At 42.1% G+C, this 20,512-nt stretch overlaps 1 protein-coding gene across 1 annotated transcript; it reads right to left on the bottom strand.

Moving 5' to 3' along the window:
* Window positions 1-12,589: 12,589 nt before the first annotated feature.
* Window positions 12,590-17,843, bottom strand: LOC146710456 (single-strand DNA endonuclease ASTE1-like). The gene is made up of 4 exons (XM_085452992.1): window positions 14,066-17,843; window positions 13,785-13,977; window positions 13,312-13,474; window positions 12,590-13,231 (listed from the first exon to the last, which is right to left on the bottom strand). Exons 1-4 carry the CDS (start codon window positions 15,278-15,280, stop codon window positions 12,940-12,942), a joined length of 1,863 nt encoding a protein of 620 aa, XP_085309118.1. The 5' UTR covers window positions 15,281-17,843; the 3' UTR covers window positions 12,590-12,939.
* Window positions 17,844-20,512: the final 2,669 nt, after the last annotated feature.

Here is a 20,512-nt window from a genome sequence, read left to right on the forward strand (position 1 = left end):
GCTTGCAGGTCTGAAAGCTGTTTGTTAATGTAGCCGGTCTGGCCTTAAACTCTTATTGGTAAATGGCCTGTATTTATATAGCGCTTTACTAGTCCTTAAGGACCCCAAAGCGCTTTACATATCCAGTCATCCACCCATTCACACACACATTCACACACTGGTGATGGCAGCTACATTGTAACCACAGCCACCCTGGGGCGCACTGACAGAGTTCTCTGCGTTGTGTTGTGCGAATGACCAGAGGAGTCAGCTCTCACTTTGCCAGCTGGGTGGATTTATTCTCCCAGAACTCTCCTCAGCGGGGCCTCTAGGCGACTGTTTAAAATAAAAACAAAACAGTACAGCAACTTCACTTTACTGGACTTCTGCATGAACACCTCTCCTCAGCGGGGCCTCTAGGCGACTGAGGAAAATAGCACGCAGCTACAGGAAGTGACTTCGTGGGAAGTCAAAGGTCACACAAACAAAATAAAAGCTCCCAAAATATAAGTACAGAAAATAAACATATATAAATAAACACATATACATAACCAATACTGACAAAGCGAGATAACACTGCAGGATGGATCTTTGGTGAAATATAAATTATTTTTTAATACACCCGTTACATCCACCCCTCCTAGATTTCACCAAAATCCAGAACAGTCAGGTGAACAATCTAATTGGAACACAGGGACAAATCTACAGAATTTATGGTTCCTGGGCACGGGTTTAAACCTCCGAGCTATAAGCTCTAGTATCAGCTGTATAAGCCACCTACCAGATAGGTTCAGAAAGAGCATGAGGGTGATCAGGCCTCAGCCTTTCTTAGATCAGTGTGATGCCATTTACACCACACACATTCCCGGCCATCCACACACATCAATACCTTAAAAACACACTATGTATTTAATTGTACCATAATGATACTGTCCCTCAGAATCAAAATACAGAAAGATCTCTAAACACCTGGATTTACTTAAAACAGCGTAAGAAGAGACTGAGACCTTCTGCTAACTGAATTTGCCAAACGCTTAAAGCCAAAAGGCTTTTGAACCATGGACTCAATGAGTCGATTAACTCTTTTACTAACTCGGCTGGCTCGCGTCATGACAACATTGTCCGGGCCTGCCCGTGGCTGTCCTTGTGGACCCACATCATGACATACATCCGTTGGAGGCATCTGCGTGTCGGCGACATGCACAGGGACTACTGATAGGGGCTTGGTGTGTGCATCACGATCTGTGTCTGATGGATGTGAGTGAGTGAGTGCAGTTTCTGAAAGTGTGTCTAACACAGACGGGGAGTCCAAGTCAGGTTCTGCTACCAAACTGTCCAAGTCTGTGTCTCTGTCTGGGCAGTCCTCTCCTACCAGGGAACACTGGGTTGAATCCCCTGCAACCACCTCTGGAGCTTGTTGACTTGTCTTGCTCAATCCTGAGAGTCCCTCACTCAGGGTCTCCTGACTCTCATCATCATCTGAGTTGATCCAAGCACTGGTCCTGTCCTCTGCAGTCTCCTCATCCAAGGAATCTAACTGGTCTGACGCACATGACCCTCCCTCTGATCCAGTGTCACACAGTTCAGCGGTCACTACTGGCAGGAAGCTGATATTTAAAACCAGGTTGTACCACCTTTATGTTGCCTCTGTCATCTTCCAACTTGTATGTGTGAGTCTGCAGATTTCTGTCTCTGACTGTGTACACTGTTGCATCCCACTTGTCAGCAAGTTTCTTCTTTCCTCTTTCACCCTTATTTGCAATGAGTACTCTGTCTCCTATGTTCAGATGAGTGCCCTTTACTTTTCTGTTATATCCTTTTGCCTGTTTGTCTTGTTCCTTGATGGCATGAGTCTGGGCATCTGGAATCTTAGCTGCCTCATGAAGATGTGACATGAGTGTTTTCACATAACTTTTTTGATCCACAACTACAGGATCACAGAGCACCTGTTTAAACATCACATCAACGGGGAGCCTCGGGATGCGGCCAAACATGAGCTGAAATGGGGCAAAACCTGTGGTCTCATGTACAGTTGCATTATATGCAAATGTCAGACTTTGTATTTGTTGAGGCCACTTGTTCTTTTCTCTGAGGGGCAAGGACCTAAGCAGGTTGCCAAGTGTCCTATTGAACCTCTCAGTCCCTCCATTGCCCATGGGATGGTATGCCGTAGTATGGGATTTGGAGACCCCTGAGAACTTGAGCAGTTCTGCCAAGAGCTCACTTTCAAAATTTGCCCCCTGATCGGAGTGAATCCGCTCAGGAAACCCATACACACAGAAAACATGGTCCCATAGTTTCTTAGCCACCTGCTTTGCAGTCTGGTTTGTGCAAGGGAAGGCATGGGCTAGCTTAGTGAAATGATCTGTAAGGACAAGAACATCTACTGAGCGTTGCTTACTATCCTCCGCACTCCAAAAATCCAAACACACCAGCTCCATAGGGGCGGAGGTTCTGATGCTCTCAAGTGGGGCTCGAGCAGAGGGTTCTGGTGTTTTGGCCAGGATGCATCTTTGACAGCATTTGACATACTCTTTTATATCAGACTCCATCTTCGGCCAAAAGAACCGTTGTCTTGCCAGATATAAAGTCTTCGCTTGCCCCTGATGTCCTGCAATATCATGGACACCATTCAGTGCCTTTGCTCTGAGACTGTCAGGCAAAACAAACTGATGTCTCCTTTGTTTACTCAGGGGCTCCTTTGTGATCCGATAGAGAACTCCATTTTGGATCCTAAGCCTTTCCCACTGTTTAAATAACACCATGGCTTTCACATCAAATCCTGCCCTTTCACGCCTGGAAGGTCGCCTTCTCCTTGTGACAAATGGTAAGATCTTTGAAATACTGGGATCAAGTTCCTGGCTATGCTGGAGTTCCTCTAGTGTGGACACAGAAAATGACTCCTGTCCTGGCCACACTAGGTCCTGAACAGACTGGAACAGTTCCACAGCCCTTGTTTCAGCAGCCAGATCCCACTCACTGTGAAAATCCAGGATTGCCTTAACATCCATAGCATCACACCCAGGCTGAGACGAGGGCGTCTGCAGTCCTGTGGTGTGGAAAGGTGGTGTGTCCACGTGTTGACCTTGGACCTTCAACCGGAATGCATTTTGTATTCCCTCAGAACTGACACTCTCAGATTCAGCAAGGAGGTGACTGTACTGCTCTGTGATCAGCCTATGGCTGACTGTTGTTGCAAAGGGGTCTCTGCTGAGAGCATCAGCTACGACATTCTTGGTACCAGGAATGTGCTTCAGATCAAATGTGTAAGGAGCAAGCTTGGACACCCAACGCTGCTCACAAGCATCAAGCCTTGGTTTTGTCATGATGTAGGTGGGAGGGTTGTTATCTGTCCACACTGTAAAGGGATGACCTCTTAGCCAGTGACTGAACTTCTCACACACACTCCATTTCAATGCCAAAAACTCTAGCCTGTGGGCTGGGTACTTTTTCTGTGAATTGCTCAGGGTCTTACTTGCAAAAGCAATTGGACGAGCTTTCTGCTGTCCAGCTGGTATTTGTGACAATACAGCACCGAGCCCATCTAATGAAGCATCAATGGACAATATCAAAGGCAAAGAAAAGTCTGGATGTGTAAGGACTACACAATTCAACAGCTTCTCTTTCAGATTAGACAGAGCTGCGTCACATTCATCTGTCCAGTCAGAGGGCTTCAGTTTTCTGTATACACCAGCATTGGTGCCTGTTTTAACTCTCCCTCTCCTCTTCTGTCCAGCAGTGAGGGCAAACAAAGGCTTGGCCATAGAGGAGCAGCTAGGGATGAAATGCTGATAGTAGAATATCATCCCCAGGAATGACTTAATCCTCTTAACTGACGGGGTGCAGCCATCATCCTCCATCAATTCAGCCTTTGTCATCTTTGCTATGACCTCAACCTTTGCTGGGTCCACAGCCACTCCATTGCCATCTATAATGTGGCCTAAAAACTTGACTGATGACCTCATTAAGTGGCATTTCTTAGGACTTAGTTTGAGGTTATGGATGCGCAAGCGCTGAAACACAGTCTCTAGCCGCTCCAAGGCCTCCTCTTCTGTCCGAGCAAATACAAGCAGATCGTCGAGATAGCACAGCAGACTACTGAAGTTCAGATCCCCAAAAATACTGAGCATCATTCGCATGAATGAGGCGGGGCTGTTACAGAGTCCTTGGGGCATTCTGTTGTACTCGAACAATCCCATTGGGGTTGTAAATGCTGTGTATTTCTTGTCTTCCTCTGCCATAGGGATGTTATAAAATCCCGAGGTCAGATCCATGGTGCTGAAGTAGGTATTTCCACCCAATGCAGCAAGGCAGTCAGACTGGTGTGGCAGTGGGTGTGCATCTTTGAGGGTCCTTGCATTCAGCCATCTGAAATCAGTGCAGATTCTCAAACTACCATCCTTTTTCCACACTAACACCAGTGGAGAGGCATACTCGCTCACGGACCTTCTGATGATTTCCTGTTCTTCCATTTCAGACAAAACTTGTCGCAGCTTTTGATAATGTGCTGGAGGGACTCGGCGGTAAGGAAGGCGGAATGGCCTCTCATCAGTGAGCCTGATGCAGTGTACAAAGCCTTCGGCCTTGCCACAGTCATGTGCATGCTTGGAGAAAATGTCATTGTACTTCTCAAGCATTTTAACCAGTTTCTCCTTCCCCCCTTGACCAACATGGCACAGGTCAATATCAATTTCGCTGAGCCCAACCTGTTTTAGTCTCTGTTTAAGATCAGTGAGGTGGGCATCATCCTTCTCTTCCTCCTGCACAGATTTCTGGGGTCGACAGGTGCCCTGGAAAACTTCAAAATCCTCAACAGCAACACAAGGGGACACGTCAGCCAACTTACTGTTTCTTTTCAGGGTGACTGGTTTATCCAACAGGTTAGTGACCTTCATGGGAACCCACCTATCACCCCACAATGGCGTTATGATGCAGCCAACCATGATGTTACGTGGCATGGACTTTGATGAAGTGGCTTCAACAATCACTGTGCTCCCTGGTGACATAGAAACATTACTCGGCAGCTTGCCCCAGACTAGATGCTCTTGTCTTGCTAACAAGGTGACTGACTGCTGAAGCTTGACTGTGCCGATCTTGTCTGGGAGTTCTTCATCTCTCCATCGGGATGAATTAGCCATGAGGTCAAGAAACTGCTCACACTCTGGGGGACAACCGCCACCTGACACGAGGCGCCAATTGGTTATTTTCAACTGGTGCATGAGAAACCGGATGACATTTGTGCCAATGATTATATCATCACGTTGACCTGGCACTACAAGGATGGGAACAATACAGGTCTCTCCATACAGTTTCATTTCAACTTCATACATGCATTTGGGCTTGGTAAGTGTGCCACCACAGCCTACTAGCACTATTTCTTGAGGCAGGGGAGTGGGTTCTGGCAGTGTATTCGCACTCAGCATACTTTGTTCTGCTTGCTCACTGAGTGTGCACGCCATGGAACCAGAGTCAAGCATACCCTGCATGTGGTGTCTGTTATTAATGCTGACAGGAGTGTAAAACAGTTTGTCAAACGGGCCAACTCTCTGTGTGTTTTGTACTACCACCTTAACACCATCTGGTGCGGCTGCACATGCTTTAATGTAATGCTTTTCAACATCATCACTGCCGAGGGTTTCAACATCTGTGCCCACACATCCCCTCACCAAATGCGGGCCAGCTAGTTTAAAGGCTGGGTGTCATTAGGTTGGGAGGCAGGGCGCCTTTGAATCGGTGAGCGACGAGGGCAGTTTCTCTTAATATGGTTTGGCTCAAAGCATGCAAGGCATAGGTGTTTCTGCCTACAATGCACAAGGGTAGAATGTTCAGGGGACTGGCATACTCTACAACATCTGGGTCGGGTCTGACCTGGAGGAAGCTGCTTGTCTGCAACCTGGTTATTCTGCGATAAAGCATGGTCAAAAAGGCTGATTAGTAATTTCAGGCAACTGTCATTACAAGGGGCCTTTACTGTCTCATTTGATCCCGCCTGCACCTGTGTTTCTCCCGGGTGCATTGATGTCGCTAGACCATCAGCTGCAGGGGTCTGGATGTTGGCTTTAACTGGTGTGAGACACTTAGACCTGGGGAGCATACGCTCTTTCATCTCAAGCTGGTACCGATTCACCTGCTCCTGAATCTCACTGGCTGTCCACTTATCTGGTGCCTTGAACTTGAAAACAGCAGCAAGGGTGGGATCAGGGCAGTACTTCACAAACATCATGGCTGCCTCCTGGCAGGGATCCTCCATGTGCCGTCCGAGTCTCTTCAGGCTTTCCTCTGCTGCATCAACTGCCTTATTCAGTCTGACCCAATATTCTACAGGAGTTTCTCCTGGCACTGGAACTGTGCTGTAGAAATCGGCCATAGGCATACACGAATATGTCATGTCACTGAAATGTTGCCTCAGTATGTCATATATAACATTTGGATTCTCACAAGGTTTTAACGATGGGGTGCTTCTCAGAGTTATTCTTACAATGTCCTTAGCTTTGCCCATCAACTTGAACATTATTTCTTGGTACTGTTCCTGAAGGGGTGTTGCTCGCTTCTTGACATACATTCTCATCAGCTCCTCCCACTCACAGACTGTATGTTTATCCGACCCATCTCCTCTGAAGACTGGAGGCTCTCTCACATCTGACTGCAGGACTAGCTTTGCCCCAGTCAGGTTAAGGTAAGTGGGCTCGCTGGGTGGCTGGCTTACACTGCTCTGAGCTTGTGCGGCCCCGTCATCCCTTTCCCCACATTCCTTTTTCAACTGATCCCTAATGGTCTGCCCCACCTGTTGAGCTATATGTGTTATCAGGTCATTTAATGCTGGGTCTGCTGTGGCTGAAGGGTCTGAGAATGAGTTACCTTTACTGGAAGATGTGCAACCAAGTATGCGAGTGGAACAGAAAGCTGGGGAGCCTGCACTACGAACAGGTGTACTAGGCAACCCCTCAATTACCCTCCCTCTTCCCATGGCAAAGCTGAACCCGTCACTTAAAACTTTTTCATCATCCATTGTTATAACATATGTACAATGCAAACAGCAGAATTAAATTTACCTTGTAAACAACAGTCCAAAAAAAAGGTGCAAGTGTTTCCTCGAACGCTTGGGATTTGTGTTCAAAGCTTACATTACATTGTCCATTACAGCAACCTCTGGTGACCAAACTGATGTTGATCGCGTCTCCACGAACCACGATGAGCAAGTCTGAAGTGATGTGGATCCGGGTCACGGCACCACTGTAGCCGGTCTGGCCTTAAACTCTTATTGCCGTTAGTTCTCTGCGTTGTGTTGTGCGAATGACCAGAGGAGTCAGCTCTCACTTTGCCAGCTGGGTGGATTTATTCTCCCAGAACTTTCCTCAGCGGGGCCTCTAGGCGACTGAGGAAAATAGCGCGCAGCTACAGGAAGTGACTTCATGGGAAGTCAAAGGTCACACAAACAAAATAAAAGCTCCCAAAATATAAATACAGAAAATAAACATATATAAATAAACACATATACATAACCAATACTGACAAAGCGAGATAACACTGCAGGATGGATCTTTGGTGAAATATAAATTATTTTTTAATACACCCGTTACATTAACACAATGCCAACTAGAAAAGACATCAACAATCATCTTTGAGAAGAAATGGTTGCTTCCCATCAATCTAGGAAAAGTTATGAGGCTATAATGAGGCCAAACAATTAGAAGCCCATCATTTTACAGAGAGACAGATGATTGTCAAGTGGAAAACATTCAGTGCAGTTGCTAATCTTCTCAGTAGTGAACATCCCAGCAAATATGCCCAAAGATCAAACTGTGCAATACTCAGGAAAACTGCACAAAACCCAAGAGCTACGTCTCAGACTCTTCAGGCCACTGCTAGCATGTTACATGCTAATGTTCATGACAGTACAATTAGAAAGGACCATCCACAGCAAGTCCACAGGACCTTTCCTTTGTGTACCAAAGTATTTTTGAATCAAACGTGAAGCCATCTGCCTGACAGATAAAGCTTGGCTCAAATTGGGTACACACAACCTCAGATGAACAACAACATAACAGATTAAACAATGATCTCAAACACATTCTGCTGCAAATCTGCAACCAAATGGCTAGGTGAAAAGATAAATGTAAAAAAACAACCAAGGTGTTGCAACGGCCCAGTCGACATCTAGACCTCAACCTGATTGAAATGCTGCAGTTGGGCCTTAAGAGAGCTGTGCATGAACCAATGTCTTCAAACCCTCAATGAAGTGAAGGCCAACATTCTTATCAACAGTGATGTAAGAACCTGATAAAGTTATTGCTGCTTCTACAAGCTACTGAATCATGGGGTGTTCTTAGTTTCCACACACTTTGTGGTTCATCTGAGCTCGTAAAGACCAGATCATTTCTATTATGTTCTTATATGTCAAACCTTAAAAATGAGAGAATGTGCACTTTTTTCCTTTAATGTTTTCCATTTCAATCGTGAGCTGTGACCTCCAGAAACAGTTGAGCAAAATGAGACTTTCCTTTTTAAGATGATTTAAGAATCTTCTGTCATACTTGCCATAGACCAGGGGTCAGCAACCTTTAACAACCAAAGAGCCACTTGGAGCCGGTTTCCACGCAAAAGAAAACGCTGGGAGCCGCAAATACTTTTTGACATCTAAAATGAAGATAACACTGTATATATTGTTTTTTACTTTTATGCTTTGTGTGAACAACTAAAGTAAGTAAGTAAAGTTTATTTATTAAGCGCTTTTCACAGACAGGCAGTCACAAAGCGCTGTACACAAATATTAAAATAAACAATTCAATCAATAGACATTATACACAATGTAAAAGATCAAATGTACATAATGTAAAGAATATAAAATATGTAGATCAACAAAAGGCTTGTTTGAAAAGAAAAGTTTTTAACTGCTTTTTAAAAGAATCCACAGAGCAACTAAGGTGTGCTGCTTATGAAATCCATGAAGTGCTACAGAGAAAATTACATTTTATTTATGTAATTAACACATTTTGAACTCTTAAAGAAATATAACAAAAGGAAAGCTGAACTAAAATGATCCAGCAAACAAACTGTTGTGAGTCGCCACCCTTATATCGCCTTTGTGTTTTTGGAGCCTTGAACCGACTTTTAAAAATATTTGGAAAAAAAAGCACTATGCTGCTAAAAAATGAAAAATAGATATTTGCAAAATTCTGCCTAAATATGTATTTTACCTGGTTAATGTGTGTGGCGGGGCGTGGTCTGCAGCGCCGCCGCAGGGGAGGCGACGCACCTGAGCGGCACCCGCAATCACGCCTCGCCGCCTTTACGTCTGTGCTCTCTCTGCTGTTGTGTTGGTGTGTGTCGGGCTGTGAGCTGCAAAGCTACAGCCGGCTGTGTGTGTACAGCAGGTCGGGGCTGTACGAAGTCAGTTTACGCAGGACTGTAAGCTGTCGTCTGTGAGGCGTGAGCATGTTTGTTTTTAACATAGTTCACGGTGGAGCTGCTGACATAATGTGGATCCAAAGATCCATAATTGGCCTACCTGGGTTTGAAAGTCTCGATAAATGCAGGCGTTTCGGCGGGTACACCGGCTTCTGCGAGTGTGACGCTTATTATGAGCGATGAAAAAAAATAATAGAATATAATTGTATTTTTATATTTCAATATCACAATAATCTTCTAATTTAGAACTACAAGTTAAAAAAAGAAATAAACACAAATAAAATACACTTCAGCTAAATACTTCTAATTTATTTTCCCAAACCACCCGGAGCCGCAAAATAAAGACTAAAGAGCCGCATACGGCTCCGGAGCCGCGGGTTGCCGACCCCTGCCATAGACGTTTATTAAAAACATTACAGTGCAATCATTTCTATGGCTCTGTAGGGAAAAAAGATATATAGTTTCAGCTGTGATTCTCCTTCCGTCTGACATGCCGAGCTAGGACATTTCAATCCAACTCAGAGGTTTAAACGGTCAGCTTCTAATAGCGAAGAACAGGAAAAACTGAGGGTGAAGGGTCAAATACAAAAGAGGGGAAATTTCATGAAGCTCTAACTTTCTCTGTTAGTGCAGTAAGGCAGCTTTGTTTTCTTTTCTTTGTTGTTATTTCGGTGCAATTTAATAATTAGTTTCCCCACTTCACGTACAAGTTGGTAAAAATGATATTAACATTATTGTCATGCTTTGCAACCTAACCAAAATTATGCAACAGCGCAGTAGACATATTTACATGTGCTTGTGTAATTATTAAGTGTTGCTGCACTTTGTTCAGGTCAGCCAGCTTCAGGGTCGTTCTTTGCCACAGTTTGGCTTCCAGGGAAAATTTCTCAGGCAACTGATTTACTAGAAATGAGTAACTGGTTTCACCTGTGTTAAAAAAATCGGCAAATGGATAATGGAGCTGATTGTCTCAACATTTGAAGCAGCTAAAAATATCCAACCAGTATCCATCACCACACAGTGATAGAAGGTTTTAGAACAAATACAGAGCTAACATATTAACTGTAGCTGTGCTTCTATGCAGAGGTTGTATGTTCAGCTTTCTACAATGACAAACCTACAGTGACTGGCTGGTAGGTGCCAGTGGATTTATGATGGAGGAGCATGAAGTCCTCTATGATTCATGGCTGCTTAGGCACAGTGAGTCCACTGCCAACACACACTGCACCCACCTGATAAATCGCAGCTATGGATGCCCACTTGTGTATGTAGGGATGGGACTGGTTCCTTTTTGTGTTTCAGTCACAGTGAAATGCCATTTTCAACATTACATTACTCCCCCTGAGAACGCACTGTACCTTTAGTGGTGACATCATCCTTTTCCAGCAGTAGATTTAGATGAAGATGCTACCCAGTGCAATAAACCACAAATATAGGAGTTTATCACTCCCATGGAGAAAATGGTCTTTCTTTCTGACATACTAATGCTTTTAAAAACATTTTCTGCTGCAACATCTCAACAGGAGATAAGATAAAGACAAGGAAGACTGGTGATCTATTCATATCAGGAACATCAGCAGGTTTCTAGCACAGGAAGTAATAAATTCAGCCCTCGTGTTTGCACTACAGGTTGCTTTCATGAGTATTTCTGTGTTTTTGTGGTGGGGGAATTTTTCCTCGTTCCAACGATGTAAACAAAAACATTGCTTTCCGTAATGACTAGAAATCTTTTTGTCCTACTGTTCATTTACAGTACAGGACAGGTTTTGTTTGGTTATGATTGTTTTGCAAGAAATACTTCAATCACAGTCTTGATTAAAATGTTATATGAGAACTGTGGCACCATGTGTGACCAGATATTGGCATGTAGTCGTCGCCAGACTGTCATCAAACATGTGAAGTTTGGGACAGACTGGACAAAATACATTTTTAGAGATGAAAATCTTATGTTCAGTGGTAAATGATCAAAATTCCACCACAAACATGACTTTGATGAAGATGTCCCTTTCTGAAGTAACCCCAAAAAGTTCCTGAAGTAACCAAATGGAATTTAACCAGTGACCTCTCACTTTGCAGGCGAATGTGTAAACCAGCGATGCCTGGAAAACACTAAAACGTGCCAAAATATCATTTTACATTCAAAATGGCGGACTTCCAGACTTCCTCTTTGGATTGGGTTCATTAAATCTATGTTTAATAAATGTCATACATGTATTTGTGTACAGTGCTTTGTGACTGCCTGTCTGTGAAACAGTGTCAGGAGTCAGACAGAATGTTTTTAAAAATACATTTTTATGCCAGATGATTTCTTCAAGCTGCTAAAACTCTTTTGAGATGCTTATGATAAAAATTGGAAGAGAACAGCCCACATACGGCATTTTAATTTATCGTCCACCTGGGTCTGCTGCGTCTTTTCTGTCAGACCTACAAGACTTTTTAACTTCCACTATTAAAATGGGCATGGTTATCATTGTTGGAGATTTCAACATTCATGTGGATGACTCAACAAACAGTACCACTAAGGGGTTCCTGAGCATTATGGACTCTTTCAACTTTGTTCAGCATGTAGCAGGGGCTACTCATACGGCTGGGCACACTCTGGACTTGGTCTTCACCTATGGTGTTTCCCTTGACCACTTGAATTTAAATTACCTAAGTTGTTTTTAGCAACCATAAGTCATTAATAGTTCACTGAGGCAAGGCTGTGTTCCGTCCTATTTTAATACAAGTGCCCATGGACCTCAAAACATGAGTGCAGCGGCAAAATGATAGATTAACAGAATTGGGACGACAAACAGGCCAGTCTTTGGCTTGAAATTTGACAGCTTGACCTCTCATTATGTCCTTAGCCTGAGAAGAAGCTTAAAGGACAGTCAACCTTGTGATGAAGACAGAAGACAGACAGAACATCGTGGACTTGAAGAATTAACAGCAGGCAAAAGTCAGTGCAAGTGACCTATAACACTGAAGGGACAAGCAGCAGCATGTATGAACACCACTGATGGAACCTGCGCTTTGAATCACAAGCTGGGAACTTAACCAGTGACATGACTATTTGAAGGCACTGGACGTGATATTTGCCATGCTGGGAGTTAACCTAAAAGAAAAGACTGAAAAGATCAAGAGAGATAGATAGATAGATAGATAGATAGATAGATAGATAGATAGATAGATAGATAGATAGATAGATAGATAGATAGATAGATAGATAGATAGATAGATAGATAGATAGATAGATAGATAGATAGATAGATAGATAGATAGATAGATGGATGGATGGATGGATGGATGGATGTAAATTATCATACTAACCGGAATCACTACACCAGAAATTCTAATATCAAATTAATGCTAATTCCATATATGAAGATAGTGGCACATAGAGATAATAGTACCTTATTTTAAAAGTTTTGAAAACTCCTTGGTAAACAGTGTTCAAAATCAAACAAATGCTAGTAGCAACAGTTGTGTTAGAGTACATTTGAAGAGAAGTAACAGAACAGAGCTTCGGGATCAGAAAGTCCTTCTCTGATCAGCTCATCACTCAGAGTCTCATTTATCAGCTTTTTCTCTGGTAGCTCTCTTCTTTTTTCCCTTTTTTTGGTTTTTGTTGTTGTTTGCAACTTGCTCCCATCCCTCCTCACTGGAGGAACTCATACCAGAGGAACGCTCCCCAGTAGAGGGAACCTCAACTCTCAGGACAGAGGATCCCTCTCCAGAAGAAGGATTACAAACAGTCTTCAGGTTCTCATATAATTTCTTCTTTTCTCCTCTCAGTGTTTTCTGTACTTCTTCAATCGTGTCTCCATCTGCCAGCCGATGAAGGAGAGGTCCACAGTAAAGCCTGACAAAGCAGAAAATCTCAGTTAAAGTTGATGAAGTGTGTTAACCATCTGTGGAGCAAATCATTGGTCTGGTGTTTACCGGGCAAACTGAGGTTCTGGTAGAGGGGAAAGCAGCAGCTGGTTCAGGTGGAGGCTCTGCCTCATGCAGCACTGCCATTGGCTGAAAGCATGAGCCACACATGGCTTCCAGTTACTCACACCTTCATCGTTTAAAACTTTCATCTTCCTCTCAAACTCGTCCTCTACAGACAAAAAAAGAAAAAGTTTCAGTGACACAGAACCAGAGACCAGCAGCAGTTTGTCTTCTTGTTCAGGCTCATGTGGAAGCATCAGTGCTGCTACTGTCACACAAACTCTGACTACAGTCCATCTGCTGACTGCTTTCAGAGAGACTAACCTGCTGACAGGTGACTGTAAATAATAAACAGAATAATCACATTTATGGAGCTGAAACTGTAAAAGTTTCATCCGAGTAGAATATATGGAATATATAAAGTGACATGTAGCTATATTTCATTGTTAATATTCATCATGTTACCCCGTGAGACTAACCTGGACCATCGGGCTTACACACAAACCACAGCAGGAGGGCGTGGAGGCAGTGGTGCTGTTGTAGACTCTTGAACCAGAAAACAGTCACATAGACTGGCAGCTTCAGCTGGTTGGGGATGTTTTCTAAGACTGAAGTCTGAACCTCCAGAGCTTCTTCAAACACCCTGCGACGCTCATCCTGCATAGAGAGGTACTACACAGACAATATGCTTACATGTACCACAGAAACATGTCTACCTGTCAGAGTAATTAAACGCATATTTAATGATTAACCTCAGTACCTCTGTCAGACACTGTAGTTTCAGTTGTTTCTGTTCATGACTGCTGGGAGGTATTGGTTGGACATGGTAGTGTTTGATATTTTCTCCATCCCTGCCATATTCAGTAATCTTATCTCCTGTTAACAGTCCATAGAAGTACTGTCTGATGCGGTAAGCAGCTTGATAACTACTGTGCTGTGAAAAGTCCTCCACAAGTGGGGTCAGCATCATTGTCTTCCGACCCACAACACTTGTGGCGAAACTGGTGAGTTCTCCGTGCTCAACTTTTTTACACACCCATGGTGGCAACTTGGAACTTGGTTGTTTTTTGTTTTTTTCTGGTTCAACATATCTTTCAATGGCGAATTTGAATGTTTGGTTCTCTTTTTTTCCAACATACTTTAAAGCTTTACTCAGAGCACGTTCTCTCTTCCGTGAATCATTCAAGCCATCCAGGTTCACTTTACTTAAAAAGCGGAGCATACCATCCAGTCTTTTAATGCTGGACTCACCAGGTGAAGATGATTTATTTGCAAAAATGTCATTGTCTTCTAAGTTTGAATAATCATTTCCTGCTATTGAAGCAAAGACTGGCATGAGAGCAGGGTCCAATTCAAAATGCTCACAAAACGTTGAACGTGTGTAGATCTTAGCAGGAATTTTTCCATCCTCTTCTTTTTTCCACTCAAAGTTGTGGAGATTAAGGAAACCTTTGTGCACATCAAAGATGTAAAAATCCTTGTCAATGGACAGCACAGCACATTGTTCCTGATTTGCCTTAGAAACAACCTCAGGGTCTGCCTCTCCTAAACACACTTCAAACTCTATTTTTTCTTCCTTTAAGATTTCTAGGAATACATCTTTGACCAGAGGTGGTAACACATTATATCCCTCTGGTAAAGTGCCATCAGGCTCAGTTTCTGCTATTGTCTTTGCTTTTTTCAGTTTATATTTTAGACGAGACACATTTTGTTCATGCTTCTCGGGTCCTGAGCCTCCATCCAGGATGACGTACGGATTGACTTCACAGTCCTGCAGAGTCTTAAAGAACTTACAGACCTCATGTTTGAATCCAGGATAATCCCCTCCACATCTCTGGTCCAGCTTTGGATCAGATGTATAATACAAAAAATAGTAAAGAGCATTACCATCAATGATGAGATCTGTTTTTTCTACCTTAACGTCTTCACAGAGACTCAAAACATCTATCATTTTCTTTAACGCTGAAACCTCCATGATTCCTTAAAGTGTGGATAAAGATGAGCAGTGGTTATTGTGCTAATGCCTCTGTGTCTGCAGATATTTATACTACTAGAGTGCACACCCACACCGACAGAACCAGTCACACCTGTTGTGACTAATCTAACATTCCTATCTTAGGAATGTTAGATTAGGACTGGTGCCAGCTGAACTACCTCCAGATCAACGCCAGTAAAACCAAGGAGCTGGTGGTAGACTTCCGCAGGCACAAACATTCTCCACTGCAACCACTGAACATCCAAGGTATGGACATTGAGGCTGTGGACAGCTACAGGTACCTTGGTGTTCATCTGAACAACAGACTGGACTGGACTCATAACTCAGACGCCCTCTACAGGAAAGGGCAGAGCAGGCTGTACCTGCTGCGGAGACTCAGGTCATTTGGAGTGGAGGGCCCACTCCTGAAGACCTTCTATGACTCTGTGGTGGCTTCTGCTATCTTTTATGGCGTGGTCTGCTGGGGCGGCAGCATCTCTGCTGGGGACAGGAAGAGACTGAACAGGGTGATCCGAAGGGCCAGCTCTGTTCTAGGATGCCCTCTGGACCCAGTGGAGGTGGTGAGTGACAGGAGAACGGCGGCTAAGCTGTCATCCCTGATGGACAACATCTCCCACCCCATGCAGCAGACTGTGACAGCACTGAGCAGCTCCTTCAGTGGGAGACTGCGGCACCCACGGTGTGGGATGGAGAGATTTCGCAGGTCTTTCCTCCCCACTGCTGTCAGACTCCACAACAAAGACTTTAACTGAACAAACACACACATCCATACATATGCAATAATACTAAGTGCAATAATCCTTTCTGTCATCGTTGTATTTTTACTCAGTTGTATATAGCATTTGTATTTGTATTCTATTTTTTATCTTATTGTATATTTATTTTATTTTATTCTACTGTATATAGTATTTTATTTTATTCTATTCTGTACAGCTGTGTACTGTATTTATTCTTATTGTATTCTAATTTTTGCCTCATAACTTTTGCACTGTCCACTTCCTGCTGTGACAAAACAAATTTCCCACGTGTGGGACTAATAAAGGTTATCTTATCTTATCTTATCTTATCTTACTTTTTTGGTTTAATTTCTTTAATCTTCACGTTGTGGTTTTCTGTTTCATTTCACCCTGTGGAGCAAAATCAAACATGTTTTATTAACGTTCCAGTTGTTAATAAAGCAAAGGTACTTTGTGTCCATCACAAAGCTCAACCCTGCCATGAACTAAAAACTGCTGCAACACGAGCGTCACCGTCCACAGTGAAGCCAGTGTTATATGACCATGGACTGTGAGCATGCCAACTAAGAAAGAAGCAACGGCTCCAAAACATCTTGGACCGACATCTTGAAGCTCGACTGTCGCAGCTCCTCGTTATGGACGAGCGAAATGTCTTTTGGAGAAAGGTTAAATGGGCAGATGGCACAGCTGGCTGTTTCAACAGGACAAAACAAACACACATTAAACTTTTTTTGGAGCAGCACAAAGAACAAACAAACAATTAAACCAAAAAATAAATCTCATTAGATATTAACCCATAATGCAAATAAGCATACAGGCTGATGTAAATCCACTTGCTCTTCAGCTGATAAATGCTATGGTAACAGCATTTATCAGTAATAGAGAAGAGTGTACAACTCTTACAGGAGCTGCTTTTACTTGTAACACTGTGCTATGGTTAGCTAGAAGCAAGAAACAAGGAAGTGATGTAAGCCAATGGTAAAGTAGAGATTCACCATATAAGAATCAGTCTATTTTCCATTTCACACAACAATACCCAGTAACCATCACAAGTTTTTTGTTTGTTTGTTTGTTTTTTTACTTTTTCTGAAAGTTTCGATTTTTTTTCTGACTTAATTTTTGCTGTGAATAAGTGTTCGAAGCATTTTATATTCAGATATTACAACCAAAGTAAAAGCAATAAATGACAACAAATATTTTTTTAAAGAAGTTAATGCTCTCTGATATTTAAGTGTTAATTTGTGAATTACCCTTGCCCTAAACATTTTTTGTTTTAATCTCTTTTTTTCAAAACCCCAGTGATAACTATGAGAACAAAAAAGTATTTTAATCAGTGAGAGACCAGTGACCTGTCCCAACCTCACCTCTCACCCAGTGACTCTGAAATGCATAATAGAGACCAAATGTGATAATGTGAAACAACTAAATATGTCCTTTGTCAGCTTGTATTTTAAAAAGAAAAAGTTATTTTCCTTCAATATTATTTTCAATAGTCACGAATAAACAAAGTATAATAGTCTTGTGTTTTTTTTCCTGTGTTTTTCTTCTGGTTTCTTTTACAGCACATCTCTGACAGAAATTAAAAAAACAATTTTCACAGCAGACACCTGCACAATCATCTGTCACATTGTGTTGTTCAATTACTGATACATGCTGCACATTTCCTCACATAGCAAGAGCATCCAACATAAGATGTTTCTCTGTCTGATGAACAAACGCAAAACATTTTATTTAGAACAGGATGATTCATGATCCTAAAAGTCTGGAAACTTTGAGAATAATTAATTAATCGGCCACACCTTGGCACACCTTTGTACCTAGCTGTCCCACAGTATCTTACCAAAAAAAAAAAAAGGAAAATAATTTTAAAAAGAATCAAACCATTGTACTGCTTAATTACCATCCTTACCACCTCCATCACAACTACATATGATAATATTAGGTTAGGCAGTGCTTTAGGCCAGCAGGGACAGATGCTGTTTTGGCTCCAGAACAACAAGAACAGCTGGTAATGTATACATCTATACATGTGAAACTTGGTTCATTTTTGTATCTCTGAAGATGATCATGATTACTAAACTTCCTGCTTCATTGTTGCCATATTTTGCATTGGCGTGTCTGCTATCTGTGGTAATCTTTACACATACTGACACAATAACACAACCTGCCACACCTATTCATCCTACCATACCTACATCTTTCTTTTGGTTTTGTTTTCTTGTTTTTTACTGGTATGTTGAATTGGTTTGTGACTCAGTGTGCATCTCTGTAGAGCAAAACCAAATGAGTTTCACTTTTTTTCCTGCAGCTCTGTTAAGATCCTAACAAATAATGTTGATCACAGAGATATTTTATCAAAGACTTAGATAAAATGGTGACAGTAGTGGAGTAAAAGAGAACAGGTTAAAGAACCAAGAAGTTGTTCTCAAACACTGTGCACTGTTGTGTGTAGTCCCAGTTTATCAGTTACATTACATTACATTTATATCACCAAATCATAACAAAGATTGGCTCAAGGTGCTTTGTACAGTATTATAACCCCAACAAGGCATATTGATGCAACATTTTAATTGGTTTTACTTCTGGTTTTGTCAACAGTTTTACACTTTATCCTTATTAAATCATCCAACTCAATACATCGGCCTGTTCCTTGGATTTTGACAAGGAGAGTGTTTACCTGTCTGTATAGCTTAGTCTACATTCATGAGGACAACACTTAGTGAGGACAGAAAAACTCTGCTAATATACTGTACTATACAGTCTCGGTCGTTGTGTCCTTGGGCAAGACACTTCACCTACCGTCTACTGGTGTTGGCCAGAGGGGCCGATGCCGCGATATGGCAGCCTGGCTTCTGTCAGTCTGCCCCAGGGCAGCTGTGGCTACAACCGTAGCTGCCTCCACCAGTGTGTGAATGTGAGAATGAATGAATAGTGGTATTGTACAGGCCCCGAAAAGCGCTATAAAAATGCAATCCATTATTATTATTATTATTATTATTATTATTATTATTATTATTATTATTATTATTATTATTACTAAAGTGTCAGATCATATTTCTCTACCAACTCAGTCTTGATCTGAACCTGGAGACTATGAATCAGGCCAACAGCTTCTCAGCTGAGGTGAAGATCTGAATCTTCTGCTGCATGCTGAGGGACAAAGAGAGGACACTTTCCTGGTTTCTGGTATGACATCAATACCATATAAAGTACTATTTAAACACTGTTATATACAGTAAATGTAGATCAATAGAACTTTATTAATCCCTTGGGTGGTTCCTCCAGGAAACTCAATTTCCAGTAGCAGTTATAATGTAAAATAAAGCAGAATAAGAGAATATGAACATAAGCATAAATATAGCATATATACACATGTATAAATACGGAATACATCAATAGGAATAGCAGTCAAATATTGTCATTAATGACATGTAGACAGCCAAAAGTCTGTTGCACAGTGACAAAGACTACAGCTTAGTTTTCTCCAGTTACGTGACTCTTATGGTTTTGGTCTGTCTGTAAACCTGCTAAACTGGATTCTGCCATGGTAACAGCACTGGCATCATCAGCTTGCAGTCAGGTGAGATGTACAGATTCCTTGTCTTTGAGTCAGATACAACACAGACACACCTGAGTGAAACAGAGTGGCTTTTATTTCTGGGTATTTGCTCTGGACAATGACATTGTTGTCAATTCTGAGAAAAATAAAATCACAATAGACTCCAAATTTAAGTCTTTCAGACTGATAGATGTCAGTGACTTTGTTAAGATGGTAGTGTGATGTCCTCTCTTTGTTACACAGCTTCTACTTAATCCAGCATGGGTCATCTGGGTCAGATATGAACCAAGTTTAGGTGGAGTTTATTTTCGTTATGCTGACTTTTTCCGTACTGCGTGCTAGCTAGCATGACGGAGTTTCTACACAGCTGGGTGGTGCTATGAAGTTAATGATGTTGAACTTTATTTTGTTCATAAGTTATTAGAGTTGCCAACCGTCCCGTCTGGTATTCAGAGAAAATATTACGCGTTTCTTGTTGAGGTGAAAAGGAACAGTTTGTCCCGGACTTCAGCTACAATGAAAAAGACACAAAGCTGGATTTATTCTGTGTCTTTGCTGCACAGCTGCCTCTTCTTCTTTCATTCTCTCCCCCTCCCTCTCCTGTTTCTACTTCAATCATGAAAACTGATCAATGATCAGCTGATCGTCTTTTCTCTCTTGTTTGTTTATCGCCCACTTTGCGCCGAAAGAGGAAACCAGCGGATGTCTATGGGCTCAAAATGTGGTCATAAATATTTTGTACTTGTAAAAAAGATTTGTATGTGTAAAAAAGAATTTGTGTGTGCGTAAAAAAGATTTGTATGTGTAAAAAAGATTTGTATGTGTAAAAAAGAATTTGTGTGTGCGTAAAAAAGATTTGTGTGTGCGTAAAAAAGATTTGTATGTGTAAAAAAGATTTGTATGTGTAAAAAAGAA

Source organism: Copadichromis virginalis, linkage group LG4, assembly GCF_057382275.1.
Source record: "Copadichromis virginalis isolate Kocher_CV1m ecotype Utaka linkage group LG4, C_Virginalis_male_GT1.1, whole genome shotgun sequence".
Taxonomy (NCBI): Eukaryota; Metazoa; Chordata; class Actinopteri; order Cichliformes; family Cichlidae; genus Copadichromis; species Copadichromis virginalis.